Here is a 20,180-nt window from a genome sequence, read left to right as displayed (position 1 = left end):
GAACATAATACTTATATCATGAATATAATTGAATATGACTTGTTAAATACTGACAAATCACAATAAGAAACTATTAATGTGTATTTTCTTTCAGTCATGTTGATATTGTCAGATTATATGATTCCTCTGCTTTAGTGTCCTTTTCAATGTAATTGTGTCTTAGACTGAATGATCATTTATGTGTCTGTGTGAACTAATTTAAACTAAAGGCTTTTATTCTTTATGAGTCTTCATGTGTCTGTTTAGATGACTATTTTGATTAAATCCTTTATCACATACTGTACAAGAAAAGGGCTTTTCCCCTGTGTGCGTCCTCATGTGTATTGTTAGATGACCCATGTGAAGACAGCCTTTACCACATACTGTACAAGAAAAGGGTGTTTCTCTTGTATGAGTCCTCATGTGTGTTTTTAGATTACCCATTTGATTAAAGCCTTTATCACATATTGTACAAGAAAAGGGGTTTTCCCCTGTGTGTGTCCTCATGTGTATTTTTAGATGACCCTTGTGAAGACAGCCTTTACCACATACTGTACAAGAAAAGGGCCTTTCTCCTGTATGAACCCTCATGTGTTTTTTTAGCTTACCTGCGGTAACCCAACCTTTACCACAAACTGTACAAGAAAAGGGCTTTTCCCCTGTATGGATCATTGTGTGAGTCTTCAGATGAGCCTCACGAATAAACATTTTGTCACACTCTGTACAACTAAAACTTTTCTTCCCTGTGTGACTCCTCATGGACTGAGTTTGTTTTTGTGATTTCAGTGTGTTTAAAGCTTACTGATCTCCTCTGTTCTCCTCCCACTCATCACTGTCTTCAGTTTCTGATTCAGAACAGTGTGAAGAGAGAAGATGGTCATCACTAGTTGGTTGTGATGTTCCACAGTCCTCTACATCAGCTTGTGTTTTCATGTGTTCAGTTGAGGTGCTGGCTACAGGTGCTGTCTCTCTGTTTTCATCATCTTCACTTTTCACTGCTAGTAAAGTCAATGTTGACAAACCAGATTCCTCTGGTCTTTCAAGTAGCTCCTCCTGTTCCTCCTTCATCTGTGGAGGTTGTGGTTCCTCCTGGACCAGACTGCAACTCCACTCTTCTTCAGGGGAAACCTCCTCTTTACACACAGGGACGTGCAGGAAGTCTACGAAAAAAAATATATAATGGCTCATTAGACTCCATAACATTTGAATGTTGTGCCTCCAAAGCAGAAACTCAGTTCAGAGTTGTGTCTTGAAACAAAAAAGATTACAAATTTACATTTTAAATTGTGGTGGAAGCAGGTATTGATTCATATAGACAACCAGTGTCACAAATGTGTGTGGGGAGGAATCATTTGGCATAACAAGTAACAGCAGGTTAGTGAGCACCCTCAGTACCGGCCCACTTTCACCAATACAATACAAAGACAGAGTGCTGGAAACTTACTGAGATCCAGGTGGTCTTCGTGTTCCTGTTTAAGGTGGTCTTCAGGTTCCTGTTTAAGGTGGTCTTCAGGTTCCTGTTTAAGGTGGTCTTCAGGTTCCTGTTTAAGATGGTCTTCAGGTTCCTGTTTAAGGTGGTCTTCAGGTTCCTGTTTAATAGAAACAGTCCTGGCTGGAGAACTGATCTTCACCTGCAGACTGGACTCCATACACTGATCTGGAATGAAGGAATAGCATGGACGCTTTAATAATAGGGACTTGAATAATAAGGACGTTGGTGTAATTCTGTAATAGGAAAACAAACTCATTGATTGCTTTTATTAAGAAGCGGTTTCAGTGTGTCCATCATGCATGGCGTGCACATCATGCATGCCACGATAAATGTCCGTACAGAAAATATTGCTTTGTGATGAAGTATAATATTTTACATGGGAGCCAATGGAGAATCTGACTAATATGACTTGTTAAATTCGGACAAATGTGGGCAGACTCTGTTCTGCTGTTCTGGAGCATGCAGAGCCATCACAAGAAACTAGTCGTGTTTATTTTATTCAGTCATGTTGAATCAGATTATATCATTCCTCTGCTTTAGTGGCCTTTTCTTTGTCATTCTGGCTTAGACTGAATGTGTCTGTGTGAACTAACTTAAACCAAATGCTTTCCCATGTCTTCATGTGAGTTTTTCACCCATTTGATTATAGCCTTTATCACATACTGTACCCATGTGTGTTTTGGTTAAGCCTTGTGAAAAAAGCCTTTACCACATACAGTGCAAGACATTCGTTAAAGGGCCACTTCACCTCTGGGACAACCCTATCTTATTTTATTGTTGTTTGGGACACGATCAACACAATCCTGAGTTATGTTTTGTGTTCAATCTGTGTTTTTAGATATTTTATTATTTCAGCATGTACTAGTGATGCGTTTTGCATCATATGATGCATTTTGCATCACTAGTGCATGCTGAAATACTAAAATATCTAAAAAAAAAAAACAGATTGAACACAAAACATAACTCGGGATTGTGTTGATCGTTTCCCAAACAACAATAAAATAAGATAGGGTTGTCTCAGGGGTGAAGTGGCCCTTTAACTAAGTAAAGTAAAGGCTTCCCCCTGTATGAGTCTTGTGTGTCTCACAAATGGAGTACTAATGTATTTTAACATTTCAACAATATATCCTCCACCCCATTCCCACAACTGGTCTGATGTGCTTTCAAAACAGGATACATAACACAGCACCGTCAGAAGCTCTGAGAGAATGTTTGACTTTGTAAACAGAAAACTATTCAAAGGTTGTTTAGCCCAGACCACCAGGAAACAATGAATGTTAACTAGAACTAATCCCCACAAAACTCCATCATGGATATTAAAACCAAAATGGACTCACACATTGAACACAGTTAAACCACATATTATTGACTCTATAACACATGTTCTTACATGAAAAATGGTTATTAAGTAGTTATTGTACCAACCTGTTCTGTATAATTTTACGTATGGTTTTAAAATCATGTCCAGTAGTCTGCTTTTGCGGTCGATTTCTTGCTTCAAGCTTAAAGTTATATTCAGGACTTGTTTTTCATTCAAATAAAAATCCAGTCTGCACATTTCCCATTAGTTTTCGTCGCTATTAGGTGCGCTGACCATATAAGGACATCCGCCCTGTCCCCTGTTACGAGCATAGCTCGCTCGAAATTTTCCCTTCGCCACAAAGATCTCCACCAATCAGGATAGAGAATGACTGGTGCGCGTTCTGGCTGGCTTGAGATGCACGTTCACACAGCACTCAACTTGGGAGGCGCGCGTTCACATTACATTGAATGTTTACAAGATGGCGGAGAAACAGGACAAGATTCCTATCCCAGCTCTCCCACTTGCACCAAGAGAAGCCAAAAGATTAAAAACTATTGAAGAGAAGAAAGCTGCTAGTGAACAGAAGAAGGTGGCAAGGAAAGAGAAGAAAAAAGCGTTAGATAAAACCAGAATTTGCCTCGGAACGGCTATGGAACGGTGGAACCAGCTAAAAGAAATAAAAGGACTGAAGACCCACAAGGATGTTGCATTGCTTCTACTCGATCAGTAAGTCATTTTATACTTTGCAGTTGGCTTTTTCTCCTCAAATATTTACCGAGGGTACTCCGAGGCTATTTGAAGCAGCAATAAAACGCTTGTGTGTTTTTTTAATTGTCTTTAGTTACGAGAAAGATCCATACCAATCCACGCCATCAAAGCCTAGTCGAAAAAGACCCCCTCCCCCATCGTCACTCTCTAGCATCTCAAAGAGCGAGAAAGAGTAAGTAACATTCTGCATTCAACAAGTGTTTCTCTTTCAGTTCGTGTTATTATTCAGCTAAATGGAATGGTTATTTTACAGGGATGATGATGATGATGATGACATAGCGTTAGAGGAAGAACCCCCATTGACCGAAGCTGCAGCTCGTCTCACGATAATAAGGTTTGTGTTTTCGCTACTGGATGCATTGGCTTTATAAATATCAAGGGTGTGGAGATCCGCGGTGGTCCCCGTAGCATCGCCCGCGACGGACCCCCACACCACAAACGAGTGCTTGTATATCTTATTTAGCCGAGTTGTTTTCGCTACTGGATGCATTGGCTTTATAAATATCATGGGGGCGGAGATCCGCGGTGGTCCCCGTAGCATCGCCCGCGACGGACCCCCACATCCCAAACGAGTGCTTGTATATCTTATTTAGTTATTAGGTATAGTTTCCGATTTCATTACTACTTACTGCAATCATACGTTTTGTTTTTGTCTGTGGTGTTATGTTATTCTTCAAGTTTGTGGTATGAGCGAATCCTGCATGCAAATCCCAAACTATTACAATAACAAAGAAGAGTGTTGGCTCACTCAGTGTTGTCTCAAATTGCTGGGTCGTTAGACCAAGGAGTGAAACATGTCACATTGTTGTAAATAGGGCCATTCTGTGTAAATTGCTCTCTGTCCATTCCTTCCATGATGTATACATTGTAGGCCTACTCATTATCTCCATCTACTTGTAGGCCAACTCTAAAAATAATTGTGGCTGTCTGCATTTTATTTTTTGAAGGGAGGACAACAACCCTGATGCCCAGCCAATGGAGCTACAAGTTCCCTTACAGGAACCTGAGATTCATGTGTTAGAAGCTAGGTATGTGCAAATCTTTTTCTTCCTACTTGATGCATTGAGTTGCTGACCAAGACTATATTTTGAATGTATGTGTGTTGTTTCAGATTACATTTTTATCTACAGCACACTTGCTATTTTTTTCTTATTATTTGTTTTACCATAGCCTAATACAACACTATTTATATTTCTAGTAGATGGTATGAGAGTATCTTTTTGACCCAAAAATAATAACTAAACATTTGCAATAACAGATTATTGTTGAGCGGTTATAAATAGGAGTGAAACATCTCACCTAATTTGTGCTCTGGTAATTTTTTGTAAAATTATCTCTCTATCTATCTATCTATCTATCTATCTATCTATCTATCTATCTATATATCTATATATGCACACACACACATTTGCACACACATTAAAATGTATTTTTTATTTATTATCGCAGCATGTCCTCATTGGATTTAAACGTGCCAGTTGACGCAGATGAGTTCAACAGCCCCCATAACGCTACGTAAGTTGACCACAGAAATCTTTACAAAATGAATTGTTACCAAAAATCATCAAATCTTTTCATTTTTAAAAGTAGTAACAACTCAACACTTTTTAATCTGTAGAATTGAGATTGAAGATGATCCATCCTGGCAGCTTGGGATGGATGATATACCTTTGTCATCGTCTGAGGAAGATCTGACGAGAGAATTTGACAGCGATGATTCTGATAGTGATGAAGAATATTATCCCCGCTTATCTTTTCGGTAGGTTATTATGACATAGTTCCTGAATTTTATTTTATGCAATTTTTGGTTGTGTGATTATTTCTGAATTTGTCAACTTATTTTTGCAGTGCTGGCGGAGCTCTAAAAGTGAGCATTGAACATCTACCAGTCATCAGTGTTGGTGACTCTGTACATGACGCTGGATCTGACGCAGAAGAACCCATTCCCGAAGATTCAGAACATGATGTCGATGCTGGGGACAACATTCTGCAAGATCCAGCCTTCATCGCTTACCACATGTCTCTACTTCAACTAGTGGAATATGTTGTTCTACCGGTGGATGTGTGTAAATGGTGTCAGAGCACACAACCTTTTCATGTTCGTGTTAGATCGAGGGGGACAGCAGGTATCATTGAATGGGTGCGTGTTTGTTTGTTATATCCTTTTATGTGTTGCTGAAAGTCTTCCTTTTGCAAACAATGTATGCCACTGAATCTAATTATCCTGTTTCTTTTTTTGTTGTTTTTTTTTTTTTCAGGTGTGCACAAGGGATCCAAAACATATTGTGTGGAAGTGGTCATCCCAGCCGTATGTGAAATCAGGAATGCTGGTTGGAGATTTCCTTCTGTCCTGCAATCTCCTTCTCTCTGGAAACAACTACAGAAAACTCGCTCTTCTCTTCAAATTTATGGTAAATTGTGCATTTATATATCGCCTTTATCCAAGGTGTTTTACATAGATTGGGTGCATTAGATTCACCCATTCTCTCTCTCACAAGCGCGCGCGCGCACACACTGATGGTGGAGGAAACCATGCAAGGCACCAACCTGCTCTGTGTTCTAAACCTCTACTCTATCTCTGACAGAACATGCGCATGGTGAACCACGACACGTTCCATAAAATCCAAGACCAATGCTGTGTTGACACGATCACTGACTTCTGGACCAGGAAGAGGAGTGCCATCATCACCAGACTACAAGCCAAAGACAAAGTTGTGGTTCTTGGTAAGTGTCCCAATACAGCACAATACACAGTCCAAATTAAACATTTATTATAGGCTGATGTCTTTTCTAAAATTGTGTCTTGTGAGAAGGCTAACCTTTCTCCTTCTCACCTTTATGTTTTTGCTTACGCCAGGTGATGGTCGGATGGACAGTCCCGGTTACTGTGCACAGTACTGCTCTTACTCTGCCATGGATAACGACACCAAAGAAATCATCAATGTCGTCAACATTGACAAGAGAGAGACCAGCAGGAACTCAGTGATCATGGAGAGGGAGGCATTCATCAAAACATTTGACCAGCTCCATGCAGAACTGAACCTCTCAGAGTTCTGCACAGATGCACACACACAAATTGGAGCTCTGTTTAGTAAGTAATTTTGTATTGATTGGTTAAATGTCATACTAGTGTTTTATGTATTAGAGCATTATATCACATTCCTTCTTCATTTACCAAAATGTACCTATGTATGCGTTATGACCATGACAAAGAAATCCACAATTTAATGATGCCAACATTGTTTTTCAGCGAAGGGAAAGTACAAAGACAGTGGAGTAATTCACTCTTTTGACATCTGGCACGGCGCCAAAAACCTGGGCAAAAAGATAGCTGCTGTAAGTGAAAGGTTTGATAATTGCAGTGCAAATTTAAAGTGTGATCAGTGTGCATAATGTATAATACTAAAAATGTAAAAGCAATTTAATTAATTTTGCTCCCTGTCCTAGCTGTCAGTTTGGCCTGTTTAGTGTTTTAGTGAAGTGTAAAATAGAATTACATTTGCTTCTATTTTATTTTCAGGCTTCCCAGCTAAAGGACTGCTCAATCCTCGCTGACTGGAACAAGGACATTTGCACTCACTTTTGGTACTGCTGTGAAAAGGCTGATGACTATGACACTTTCTTCGTAAGTATTTCAAACCAAAAACATATCATGTTGCCTTCAATGAATCACTTTGTCTGGAAAACACACAAGCGAGTTGGGAGAGTAAACTCATCTTGTGCTGTGGTGACCACCTATCCAAGTATCACTTGACGCTCAGAGATGTCAATTTGTAGTTACAACGGATCCACAATGTGTTGTGAGCTTTTAGATCTGCTCTTTTGCCCGTGTACAGAAAGGATGATCCAACTCGGGTCTAAAGGGTTTATGATGTCAAATAAATTAACTTTTTTTTGTTTTACTGTATTTTGTGTAGGATAAGTGGACTGGGGTCTTACACCACGTGGTGAATGATCATACATGGGTCTTCAACAACGGTGCCTGTGACCACGTGATGCCCTTGCCAGCAGAAGAGAGAGACAAGCCTTGGATGGACAGAACCTCAACAGCTCATCAGAAACTGTCTGAGATCGTTTTAAACGAACGCTGGCTCAAGTCTGTCCACCATTTCCTGACTTTCAGGTTAGTAAATTTGTTTCTCTCTGGTTTCATAAAAATCCTTTACCAAATGACCATTTAAAAATGCTAAATTTGTTGTATTTCGGGGTATAATAAGTGTGCAACTGCAATGCGTTTTTGTATTCAATGTTGGATTTACCTGTGCTCAATTTTAAAAAAAATGTATTCCTTGTGTGTGTCAATGTTTAGATCAACTGCCCAGCTGGAAAGTTATCATAATCATCTTTTAATGTACGCATCAAAACGCATATCGTTTTCTCCGCCTGTGTATGGAGCACGGATACTGCTGGCCGCATTGGACTACAATCATCACGTACACAGAGCAGCCAAACGAAAGGCAGATGGATCAGTAAGGTATGTTTTACATGAAGTTAGCTCACGCTTTAGCCAGGTATTCCATATCAGGGGTTTTTAAAGTGGGTGACGGGGCACCCTGGGGTGCCGTGAGATAACTTGATAATATTTGGAATTTATTTGGACACTTGAAAAAATATTTAAACTCCCATTTTAAAATTGAAGTACAAAGTTATTTTGAAATGTGTACTTTTGGTAAAGCAAAGCCCTGCTTCATCATACAAGACTGTCGCACATCATACAAAACAGAGGATCTAGATAGTCTGTTTTCACTAGTTTAGTACATTTTAGAGATGATAAATACAAAACAAACGGTTTTGGACACGTGATGGTTTACACCCGTCAAAATATAAGGTGTTGGGAGTGAAATTTATAATGTAGGGGTAATTCGGATTAAAAAGATTTTTAAAACATTTTTATGGGGTGCCCAGAGACAAAAGTTTGGGAACCCCCGTTATATATATGTTTTGGAATGTAGGAAGTATTATATTACGTATGTTAATTGCAAACACTGTTTCTCCATCTCTTATCAGCCATGGAAGAATGTACAGCAAGAAGTCCAAGGGCTATAAACTGGTGGTTCTGAAGGAGGACAAGGACTACAGCTATATTCCAGAACTTCAAAACGCTCTCCTGCAGCGACGGTTGACCATGGAGGCACTGGGTAAAAAAAGCATCAAGAGGCCTGACGATGCTCGGCGTCTAGGAAATCTGCCTGGTGTAGTACCATCCCAAACGATTGAGAAGATGTTGCAAGATCGAGCCAGCAGAGGGAGATGTGAGTACTACAGGCTATATGCTATGTATTTATATATGATGGTTCATGGGCTAGGAATTGGCTCAAGGGAGGGATGGTCTGATGTGAACCATGAGGTTCCCATCTCATAAATATTTTAAAAATAATCTGTACATTTCAAATTAGAAATCCACATGTCATAATTAAAAGTCTAGATAGGACCATTGACAATTTAAACCAGGGCACAGCATTTGATATTATGCACTCAACAGTTTGTCTTGGATCGTCATTGATTCGGTGTCTATTGAACTATTGTTATACTGTGCCTGACTAGTGATCAACTTCCAATAATGACTGATATCTTTTGTGTATCTTTTGTGTTTTCACAGGACAAATGAGAGATAGACCAGTGACTTCCATCTCTTCTTCCTGCCCCCGGGTCTCAGTCATCATCCTCAGCAGGATTGGCAGGGACGTTGATCCAGCTCAAAGGGCTCAGCTTCAACTAAAGACGGATCCATTTGTTGCAGGGTGCGGGTCACAGTACAATGTGTAGATTTCTTTTGTGAATAAAACATTTTAATTCTTACAAATGTGTCCTTCTTGTTGCATGAAATGAAACACACTGAGAATGTTGCTACATAATTTACTTTAAAAGGTGGATCATATATGCAGTTGTGACATTGATTGCTAATATGTTGGTATAAAACCTTTGGAAACAAATTGCATCAATCATTCTATTTGGGCCAATAGCTTAAATGGTATTTAAAAAAAGGTCCATATTATGGATGACAGACTATTTACGGCACAATATGAGTCCAACTAGTATTTGTTTTCTTTGCAAGGACCCCCATAACTGAGTATACACAACTAGAAACAATTGGACCTGCAAGTCAGGGGTTTTCAAAGTGGGTGACGGGGCACCCTGGGGTGCCGTGAGATTATTTGATAATATTTCGAATTTATTTGGACACTTGAAGAAAATATGATTTAGTATAATTTTAAACTTGAAGTAAAAAGTTATTTTCAGTCAGTTCTAACCAAAATGGCTATTATCTCAACGTTTTCCTCGCAATATAATCACTAAAATATAGTCACTGTCGGGCAGAAACCTTGTATCTCCTCATGTCTTTTTCCCTGCTTCATCAAACAAGACTGTCACATGAAACTAGTGAAAACAGCAGATTACAAGCACACAACGGGCGTTGTGTGCTTGTAGATCGGCTTTTTTCAATACTTTAGTACATTTTATAGATGACAACGGTTTGGGACATACAAAGTTTCTATCAGACAACGACGATAGGCTATAAATGTAAGGTGCTGGGATTGAAATTATAATGTAGGGGTGCCTCGGATTAAAAACATTTATGGGGTGCCCTGAGACAAGTTTTGGGAACCCCTATGAATTACAGGACCTGTAATGGCCTTTGAGTGCTTTAATTTTGGTAATACTAGTCTTCTGAGTTGGGTTTCTAGCTGTACACTCCAGAGTTACCTGTTTGTTGTGGTCATTTACCAGCTCAGTGACCTTGTGGTTAGTGTCCGCCCTGAGACTGGGAGGTCAGGGTTCAGTTCCCTGGCTGGGTCATACCAAAGACTAAAAATATAAAGAATCATGCTACAGAAACAGGAGATAGTTTCCTGCCCTATGGGCCTCATGGATCATCAAGGCTACTTACTTAGGGTCATTCAAGGCTGTATGTCTATCAGGTCATGGAATATCTTTTCATTTTGTATATCCATGGCAAAAGTAAATTGAGAAATGAATCACACAGATCTTGCAAACCAAATATTTACTTTAAAAAAGGGAGACATGGAGGGTACAGCAGTGTGCATTCAGAGCTGTCACATATCAAAGTACACACACACACACACACACATAGAAAGCTATTTAAAACAAAAAGGCAATTGCCCAAAGTGTTTGAAGGTAGAACCGTTAGTGCACAAATTGTCATTTAAAAAATGAAACAGAATTTCCTGACACTGAAATTATTTACATGAAAAGGAATATAATATATACATTTGGAGGGGGTACAGCATTGAGCAATCAGCTAGGTCACATATATACACAGGTATTAAAGCTTCTTCTTGCAACAAATACTATAGCAGCATGTTTGACCTAATGAATAATCTTACAGTATAATTTTAAAATGTGGTTGAAGGTAGCAGCTCTGTTTATGTGAATTAAGAATATAGGTCACTCAATGGTTTGTAGTCCTTACAGTCAGGGGTCAACCAAATGGACCCGTAAGGGTGAACGTTCGCCCTACACCCGACTGGGGAGCCAGCCAACATAGTGCGCGTTACTATCAGGAAATCGGCTCCTTATGCGAATTACGCAACATGAGAAAACTACAACTCTGTTGCCAGCTCCCAGCACGCCATACTGCCACATGACAAACTGTCTGTAAGCGGCATGGCGATACTGTCTGTTGCGGTCATTATGGTTTGCAGCTGCAACCTGAGCACGGACATCATTCCATATCCCAACAGCAAAGGTCAAAACGCCGTCTTCGAGGATGTACACATCCATGTGCGGCTCCCTGGAAGTGCACCGTTCTGGACGTTGACCACAGCAGAGGTTCTCAACATCTGTGTTCATCTCCTGACAGTTCGCACAGACGCACCAAGTTGGTTGTTCTGTTGCTGGTGGTGGTCGTCCTGGGGGGTTGTTTCTGCGCAACGACCAAAATATATTGCCAGGGTCCCGGTTTTGGGTTGCCATGAGGAGTTCCAACATCTCTGTAGGAGAGAGATTCTCCATTATTTCCTGAAAGGACCATTAGAAAGAATTAGGAGGATATACTCACACTTGATAAACGACATAAAGACAAATGATAGTAATTATTTTTGGAGGCTATTTTGTAAGTGGTCTAAGAAGATCTCAAAATTCAAGAGTACATCTTCAGAGTAAACTTCTTGGGTATTGGTAGCTCAATTGCACTTAGTAAGATGAACAATATTTTTTTTTAAAAATGAATTTTTGAATAAAAATGAATCAGCAATAATAGTCAAAATAAAAACAATACATACTCTATCTCTGTCCACCCTTGCTTGGTGCATTTGTTGGAGTTCTTGCACACGCTGGTGATCTGGAAGAGCTATTCCCCTCCCCCTGCGTCCACGACGTCTAGGTGCCCTGCCCCTGGGTGCTCCTTGGCCCTGTCCTCTCTGAGTCTGTCTCTGTCCAGCTGCCCTCCCCCCAGCTGGGGGGGGAATCCAATCTTCATCTCCATCTCCAAGTGATCTGTGAAATAAACAAAGCGAAAATTTGTTAAAATAAACATGTCTGCTCTACCTATTATACTGCCTTGTTACTCATTTATTGATAAAGATGATGAATGGATGATAGATAGTTTGAGTATGGACGGCTGGGGTGGGTAGGTAGGTAGGTAGGTAGGTAGATAGATTGTTTGATGTGGACAAAGTCCACATCAAACTATCTACCTATCCATACATAATCCATGTAACTTAAAAACAGAAAAAGAAACGGTCGTTACTGTGACGAGGACCCCTCTCTCACTCACAAACAGTTCAATTAAAAACGTGATGTACACAGTAGCGTTTTCCAAAAAAAAGACAAGAAACCAGTGAACCAGTCAATAGTTTACCCAACAGCTCTGCGTTGGTGAAAATATATGATGTGGTTGTAGCAACATAGTTTGGCCAACATCGCTAAATGCTTCAGTTTACAGTACATAATACACATGGCTACAGAACCACCTCCGTAACTTTTATTGTTATTGAATAGTTTTACTGCTCGCCATATGAATGGGGGGAAGTGGTCTGAGGTAGCCAAATAATTCCACTCATAATAAGTGGTAGTTGTTGTGCGTGTGGTATAAAAACAAGTTTGAGAAGCCCAGTTCTCAGGTAGAGATAAAAACAGAAGACCAGACAGACTCGAGAGGCAAAAAACAAAATAGCTTCAGCATTAGCAGACAAACGTTGTGAGAGCATACTATAGGAACGTCGTAGTATGGGGGTTATGTTGCGTTGCATTGGTAACAAAAGTTTACATTGCATTGTAGGCTACTTACTGATTTGAAGACGAACCAGATGCCATGGTGTAGTTATAAAGTTCTTCAGTAATTTGCCGTTGTAGCTACTAACTCGCTGTGTAGTGTTGTTGTTGTCGTTCCGCAGTTGTTTATTAGGAAACAGCTGTAGTGTCTAGTGCGCGCTCCCGTTTGAGCATACACTCTACGCTTGGAGCATGTGGAGGCAACCCCCACAGCCCCCGCAAGCGCCATCTGCTGGAGAGGAGACACTTTTTGAATCATCCTGAATATGCCTTTAACGCTTCGTCCTCATACTGTGTTACAATTTGTCCAACGGTCCCAAATATCTCTTCAGCAGCTGCAGATAGTCTCTCATTGACCAAGGACTTCAGTGTTTGTAGTAAAGCCATTTCTCAAAGCTATTTCTCTGAGTTTCTCTGACAAATACACCAACCAAGAGAATCAAGTTCAGCCCTTAACAACTTGCAGAGACTAAAGTGTCACCAGACATAAACAGAGGCCTGCTAAATACTCACAGAGAGTCTGATGGCCCAATCAGAGAATGGGTGGGTGGGGCAACCATAGACAGAAACTAGCCAATAGTTGAACCCTTCAAGTCCCTGCACATCTGAACTCCTCCATACAGAACAACATACACATTTTGACACAACTTCACAATTTGACATTTGTTTGCTGTAATAATTAACAATCTGTGTTTTGAGAATTGTGACAAAATCTATTCATTTTGTCAGTTCTATTAATACTAATAGAATTACACATTTTGAAAATATGATTAATCTTTTTGGGATTTAGAAGGCCTGGCAGAGTTGATTTGTTATGTTTGGGACACACCAAGGATTAACAGTATTTGGTGCATTTATAAAAGAAAAACATATGGTAACTGATCCGATATACATCACTGGCAAGATGGCCAAGAATTGTTGTGACCTTGCCCTAAAGGGTCGCATGTTGCATGTTATTATAATGTAGCCTACAGCAAATAACTCCAACCAAACATGGACATTTTGTCTACACTGTGTGATTGCAAAGTCACTCCCCATAAAGACCGCATACAAAGTATGTGTACTGACTGACTCCTATCAGTAGCCTACATATTATTGAAACTTAATTTATTCACTGAACTTCCCTTCAGACAAATGTTACTGCACACACACATATACAGCAAAGACAATGTCAAAACACTTCATCTGTTGAACAGAACAAGTTTTATCTTAAAGATGGGGTACCATGATTTTTGTCCACACTAAAACTTGATGATCAGGGTATTTGGTAAAAGAGGATGATTTTATGATGTCATTAAATCAGTGTTTTTCGATCAGACCTTTTGACTCAGAGGCTTTCAGCTTTCAGGAAGAAACCACAAATACAAAGAGATGGCAAATTTGCACATTATACCCCACCTGGTGGTCTATTAGAATAATGTTAAGTTCATAGACACAAACTAAACAGGAAAAGTACACAACTATGGCACCACCTCTTTAAAGACTTTCATCATTCAGTCATGTTCAGTCCCAGCCCCTGAACCATTCAGAAACATTACAAAGCGTCTCAGGTGTGATCATCTTTAGCACACTGAATCTGGGTCTCAGGTGTGATCAAGTTTAGCATACTGAATCTGTAATTATCACATGTATGTGTTGGGCCCCTTTTAATATGTATAGCAAGGGCCTCTTGTGCTAATGTGTCTCTAATGGGCCTCTCTAAAGGGCCACTCCTCATTTTGGGTTTGTTTGTTTGTTTGTGGTTTCCTATATAAGTTAGCATTCACCAGTGTCGGCAGGTTAGCATTTCATATTCTGACAACATTATGTAATGATAAAGCAAACCTGTAGTGGTGAAACCTTTAGCCTCTTTAATCAAACAAACATTATCCATTATGTTTTACCCCAGGTATGAAGCGGGTTATTTGAGTTTACAACTTTATAAAGACACAAAACACTGTAGAATATAAACCAACTATAGGACCCCCAATGGAATTATTGATATGCTTTTTTTAGCTGACCTTGTATTGTACTGTACTTCCCTGTACATGTCTTTGCAAACTGTTACAGTTATAAAGTATTCAATCTATCAATACTAAGTGACTCTGGCATCTACCCTGATAATCTAACAACCCAAACAACAATTTGCAAATTGTTGTCATGCTGGGTCAATACAGTGTATGTATACGCATAGGCTTATAAATTGTTGTTCTTCCTGTATGGTTGTATTTCTTAATTGCACTGCATACTTGAAATAATAAAACGATTATATAATGACATTTGGTCATTCAAATAGCTTTAACCCAACAATAATGTATTGTCTGACAGTGTACTGTAGCTGAAGTTAGTTGAACATAACATTCTCCCTAACCCTACACTCTAAAGCGCCTTTCAGACGGAGCGTGGTTGCCGCGTCATAGTAATTCATTTTCAAAGAGAGGCGGGCGGTTATTTTGGCCGTGCAGAGAAGTTTAGGGGTGGCGAGGCAAGCGGGCGTGGTCCGGTGAAATTCCTGCGAGTGTACTCGTTCGTACATGCGCTCGCAGGCGGCAAGAGCTGGATTGTCGTCAGCTTTTCTTTCTACGTTTGGCTGCTGGCGCGCAGGAGGACGAGAACAATGGCCCTGATTCACCAATAAGTTCTTAACTTTTCCTCTTAAATTTCTTCCTAAGTGAATTCCTAAGAGAAGTCGAGTCAGATTCATGAAACGTTCTTAGGAAGGCAAAATTGTTCTTAACTATGTTCTTATCATGATGAATTCCAATCCTCCTAACTTGAAGGGGTGTGCCAGGTAATCCTAGTTAAAAAATGCTGAAATTAGAATGTTATCATATTTCATGTTTGGAAATATAAAACACTGTATTACTGAAAGCTGGTGGGGCTTTAAATTAGCAGCTACTTAATATGTAATGGGGTGGAAGTAGGGGTGTGGTGGTTGGGATATGGTGGTGCAAAGGGGGCTTTCAGTTAGGAAGGGGACAGGAAAATAGGCGTGTGGCGGCGGTTGGGATATGGGTTGAGAGTGTAGGGAGTTGGGTTATGGGGGGGGGGGGGGGTGATGAAGGGGGGCTTGGGCTTCAACTCAATCGGGTCATTTTGGGTTGGGATGCAGTTTTCAGACCTGTTGAAAACTAGTCTAAAGCAGTGGTTCTAAACATTTACATGTCAAGGACCCCCAAATTGACATGCATTCTGCAGACCCCCACCTGAAATATTTTCTGCCTGGGAAGATGTTTCAAGATTTATCAAAGTGTTAAAAAAATATCCGATCTACAAGCTCAAAATGAGCTGTAATGGTAATGTGTTGTGAGCTTGAAGATCAGCTATTTTCAAACAACGTTTAAAACAGGGTTATAGTGTTAAAACAGTTGGTGATTTAAATCATATTATTATTATACAAACTGTAGAATTGAAGACACTTAAAGAATACATTATTTTTGCACAATATGTCACACTTAAGGACTAAAGGGCCACCCTAAGAGTGCTCTACAGTGTGTGTAGATTATTTCTTAATATAAGAACAAATCACAGCTAAGAACACATTGGTGTATGCCAAATCTTCTTAAAAAACTTCTTAAAAGGGTCTAAGAAAAAATGTCTTTGTAAGAACGTTTGTATGTAGTTGGTGAATGGGGCCCAATGGCTTCTAGGCGTAATATCGCCCAGTGTTTACTTGCAAACACAGTCATACTGGGTCAATATGTGCAACATGAACTGCTAAACATTTCAGCATCAAATGTCAAATTGTGGAGTCAAGTGTGTTTTGTAATTGTAATTGTGCAGGGACTCGAAGGGTTCAACTATTGGCCAGTTTCTGTCTATTGTGGCCCCACCTCCCTCATCCGATTGGGCCATCAGAATCTCAGTGAGTATTTAGCAGGCCGTGTTCATGTTTGATCACACTTTAGATGCAAGTTGTTAAGGGCCAAACTTGCTTTATCTCTTTGTTGGTGTATTTGTCAGAGAAACTCAGAGAGCTACCTTTGAGAAATGGCTTTACTACAAACACTGAAGTCCTTGGTCAATGAGAGACTATCTGCTGCTGCTGAAGAGATATGTGGGACCGTTGTACTGATTGTAACCGAGTATGAGGACGAAGCTTTAAGCTTGAAGCAAGAAATCGACCACAAAAACAGACTACTGGATATGGTTTTCAAACTATACAGAACAGGTTGGTACAATTATTTTACAATACACTAATTCAATAATATTTGGTTTATCTATATTCAATTAGTGAGATCAATGGGGTTTTGTTATCCATGATGGAATTGTGTGGGGATTAGTTCTAGTTAATTCATATTGGCTCTTCTCTTGTGGTCTGGGCTCAGCAACCTTTGAATATTTTCTCTGTTTACAAGCGAATCATCAGAAAGCACAGATGAAGTCAAACAGTAGCCTAGCTTCTAACAGTGCAATGTTGTGTATGCCATTTTGAAAGCATTTCAGACCAGTTGTTCTGGGAATGACATATACATACAGGATAATGGTGTTGAAATGTTAGAATAGCCTACATTGTTACTCCAGTGAATGTATTGCCGTCTAAAGCATATAACTATAAAAGGGACAACGGGTCATAATGTTCCATTACAGTAGAAGTGGTTTAGCCTACTGAATTATAATGGTGGTTCCAACAGCTGATGACAAAACAAGTTACATGACATGAATACATGTATAGTTCAAGCATTCAATGGGTTTGTCTCGTTTTGTCTTTTGTCTAGACATCCTGCAACTCCCTGTGTGTAAAGAGGAGGAACAGCAGACTATGATCTCCAGTCTGGTCCAGGAGGAACCACAGATCAAAGAGGAACAAGAGGAGCTACTTCTAAGACCAGATGAGGGGTTGACATCACTAGCAGTGAAAAGTGAAGATGATGGTGATAAAAGAGAGACAGAGCCTGTAGCCAGCAGCCCAGATGAACACATGAAAACACAAGCTGATGTAGAAGACTGTGGAACATCACAACCAACTAGTGATGACCATCTTCTCTCTTCACACTGTTCTGAATCAGAAACTGAAGACAGTGATGAGTGGAAGGAGACCAGTGTGTTCCAGTGTGCTTTAAACACACTGGAAACACATACAGCTCAACATATGGAGTATTTTAGCAATAACCCGACCCAGGGCCTGGAATCAACAAAACAAATGAAATTTCACACAGAGAAGAAAGATTTTAATTGTAAAGACTGTGGCAAAATGTTTAGTTGTAAGAGCAAGCTGAAGATGCACACAATGATTCATACAGGCGAAAAGCCCCTTTCTTGTACAGTCTGTGGTAAAGGCTGTGTTAGCACAGGTAATCTAAAATTACACATGATGACTCATACAGGCGAAAAGCCCTTTTCTTGTACAGTATGTGGTAAAGGCTGTCTTCACATGGGTAACCTAAAAACACACATGATGACTCACACAGGCAAAAAGCCATTTTCTTGTACATTATGTGGTAAAGGCTTTAATACAGCAGGTAATCTAAAAACACACGCAAGCACTCATACAGGCGAAAAACCCTTTTCTTGTACAGTATGTGGTAAAGGTTGTCTTCACACGGGTCATCTAAAAACACACATGAGGACGCATACAGGCGAAAAGCCATTTTCTTGTGCAGTTTGTGAGAAAAGCTTTGCTCAAACAGGTACTCTAAAAACACACATGAAGACTCATACATGGGAAAGCCTTTAGTTTGAGTTTGTTCACACAGACACATAAATGATCATTCAGTCTAAACCAGTGTAGTGATGCGCGGAAGCGGGGATTGAACCCTGGACTCCCACTCGCCAGTCCAACACACAACCAGCACGACTGGGCTGCCCTCAGGGCTGTTGTTGCTGGTTCATGGCTGGTACTAACTGTGGGGGCTACACCAGGATGACAATACAAATGAAGGACACTAAAGCAGAGGAATCATATAATCTTACAGGATATAAAAATACACATGAATAGTTTTTTTTTTTTTTTTTTTTTTTGCTTTGCGGGGTGTTGATTGATAATGGCTGTGTTTGTTTGATTTAATAAAGGTTTCAACACTACAGGTCCTCTGTCAGAATATTATGTACCATAACTACTAGTGATTGATGGAAGTACATATTTATCTTACAGTCTACATACAGTAGTTAGTGTGGTTGCCTACAGCCAACCAGAATATAAAGTAACCCCAACCTCTTCCAGAGAGAGATAGAGGCACTAGAAACCCTGCTGGAGAGACAAAACACTGCAATCACTGCTTCATTTTACAGCCTGCACATCTTGTGCTTAAACTAGAAGTAAGTATTCATTTTACAGTCTGCATACCTAGTTAGTGTGGTTGCCTGTTTAATGGAAACAGCCCTGGCTGGAGAACAGTGCAATGTTGTGTATGCCATTTTGAAAGCATTTCAGACCAGTTGTTCTGGGAATGACATATACATACAGGATAATGGTGTTGAAATGTCAGAATAGCCTACATTGTTACTCCAGTGTTGTGAATGTATTGCCGTCTAAAGCATATAACTATAAAAGGGACAACGGGTCATAATGTTCCATTACAGTAGCAGTGGTTTAGCCTACTGAATTATAATGGTGGTTCCAACAGCTGATGACAAAACAAGTTACAGGGCAACCAGCACATAGTCCAGCTTTGTTATTATTTAATAACAAACCCCCAACTTCCATTGCGTTCAATGGACTTTTTTTTTCTGTAACCCCAAAAGTTAATTTAGTTCAATGGACCTTTTCTGTCCATTTTCTGATTGGACAATATAATGGATTTGAGGATTGATGTCAGCTTCACGTGACATTAATCCAATTACTCAGCTTTATTGGCATGAGAAAACATATATGTTTACATTGCTAAAGCAAGTGTCAAAATATAATAATGAAAAATGTAAACAGAGCTATAATATGGCATAGTAAAAGTTAGAGAGACCAAATATGGACATACAGTAAGTATCCTATATCTGAGATATACACAACAGTATTACATTCATTACATCTGCACAGCATGTTGCACTGGGGATTGCAATTAAAGCAAAACTACTCATTCATGTGCTATGTAACATTTAAATTAAACACTGAAACCATATCATTAAAAATGCAGTATGTTTTCAACACTGAAAAGGGGTATCATTGTAATATCCAACATTGTTTGAACTAAGCTCTTTTAGAGAAGTGAAACTTCCACAGAAGAACTTGATCGAAGGTGAAATCTTGAACTTTTAACAGAATCAGAATTCACCTCTTCCTCATTCATGTGTTTGTGTTCTTTGGCAAAGAAAAACAGTCACTATGTTGATGAAGTAAAACACATTGCATTGATACAAATGTGTCACTGATGATGGCCCATAGGCCTACACTGTCTTTTGTTATGAGCCTTTCACATTGAAATGGACCCTGACTGCAGTGAACTGGAAGAGTGGGAGGAGATGGAGGAGGTGTTTCTCCACTCCAAGATA

The 20,180-nt window shown here is 39.7% G+C and overlaps 2 protein-coding genes across 2 annotated transcripts; both read left to right on the top strand.

Moving 5' to 3' along the window:
* Window positions 1-3,500: 3,500 nt before the first annotated feature.
* On the top strand, window positions 3,501-5,858 carry LOC308289885 (uncharacterized protein; the record flags this gene model as incomplete). The annotated part of the gene is made up of 6 exons (XM_080731653.1): window positions 3,501-3,876; window positions 4,490-4,570; window positions 4,992-5,057; window positions 5,161-5,301; window positions 5,391-5,561; window positions 5,801-5,858. Exons 1-6 carry the CDS (start codon window positions 3,776-3,778, stop codon window positions 5,856-5,858), a joined length of 618 nt encoding a protein of 205 aa, XP_080587779.1. The 5' UTR covers window positions 3,501-3,775.
* On the top strand, window positions 5,833-9,263 carry LOC308293390 (uncharacterized protein). The gene is made up of 9 exons (XM_080735875.1): window positions 5,833-5,953; window positions 6,128-6,266; window positions 6,400-6,633; window positions 6,793-6,878; window positions 7,063-7,167; window positions 7,460-7,665; window positions 7,852-8,016; window positions 8,550-8,794; window positions 9,142-9,263. Coding segments are annotated over exons 1-9 (1,269 nt in total). The 5' UTR covers window positions 5,833-5,866; the 3' UTR covers window positions 9,144-9,263.
* The last annotated feature ends 10,917 nt before the right edge of the window (window positions 9,264-20,180 follow it).

Source organism: Nannobrachium achirus (genome assembly GCF_963921795.1).
Source record: "Nannobrachium achirus genome assembly, chromosome: 1".
Lineage (NCBI taxonomy): Eukaryota > Metazoa > Chordata > Actinopteri > Myctophiformes > Myctophidae > Nannobrachium > Nannobrachium achirus.
This window is presented reverse-complemented; position numbering and strand designations above follow the sequence as displayed.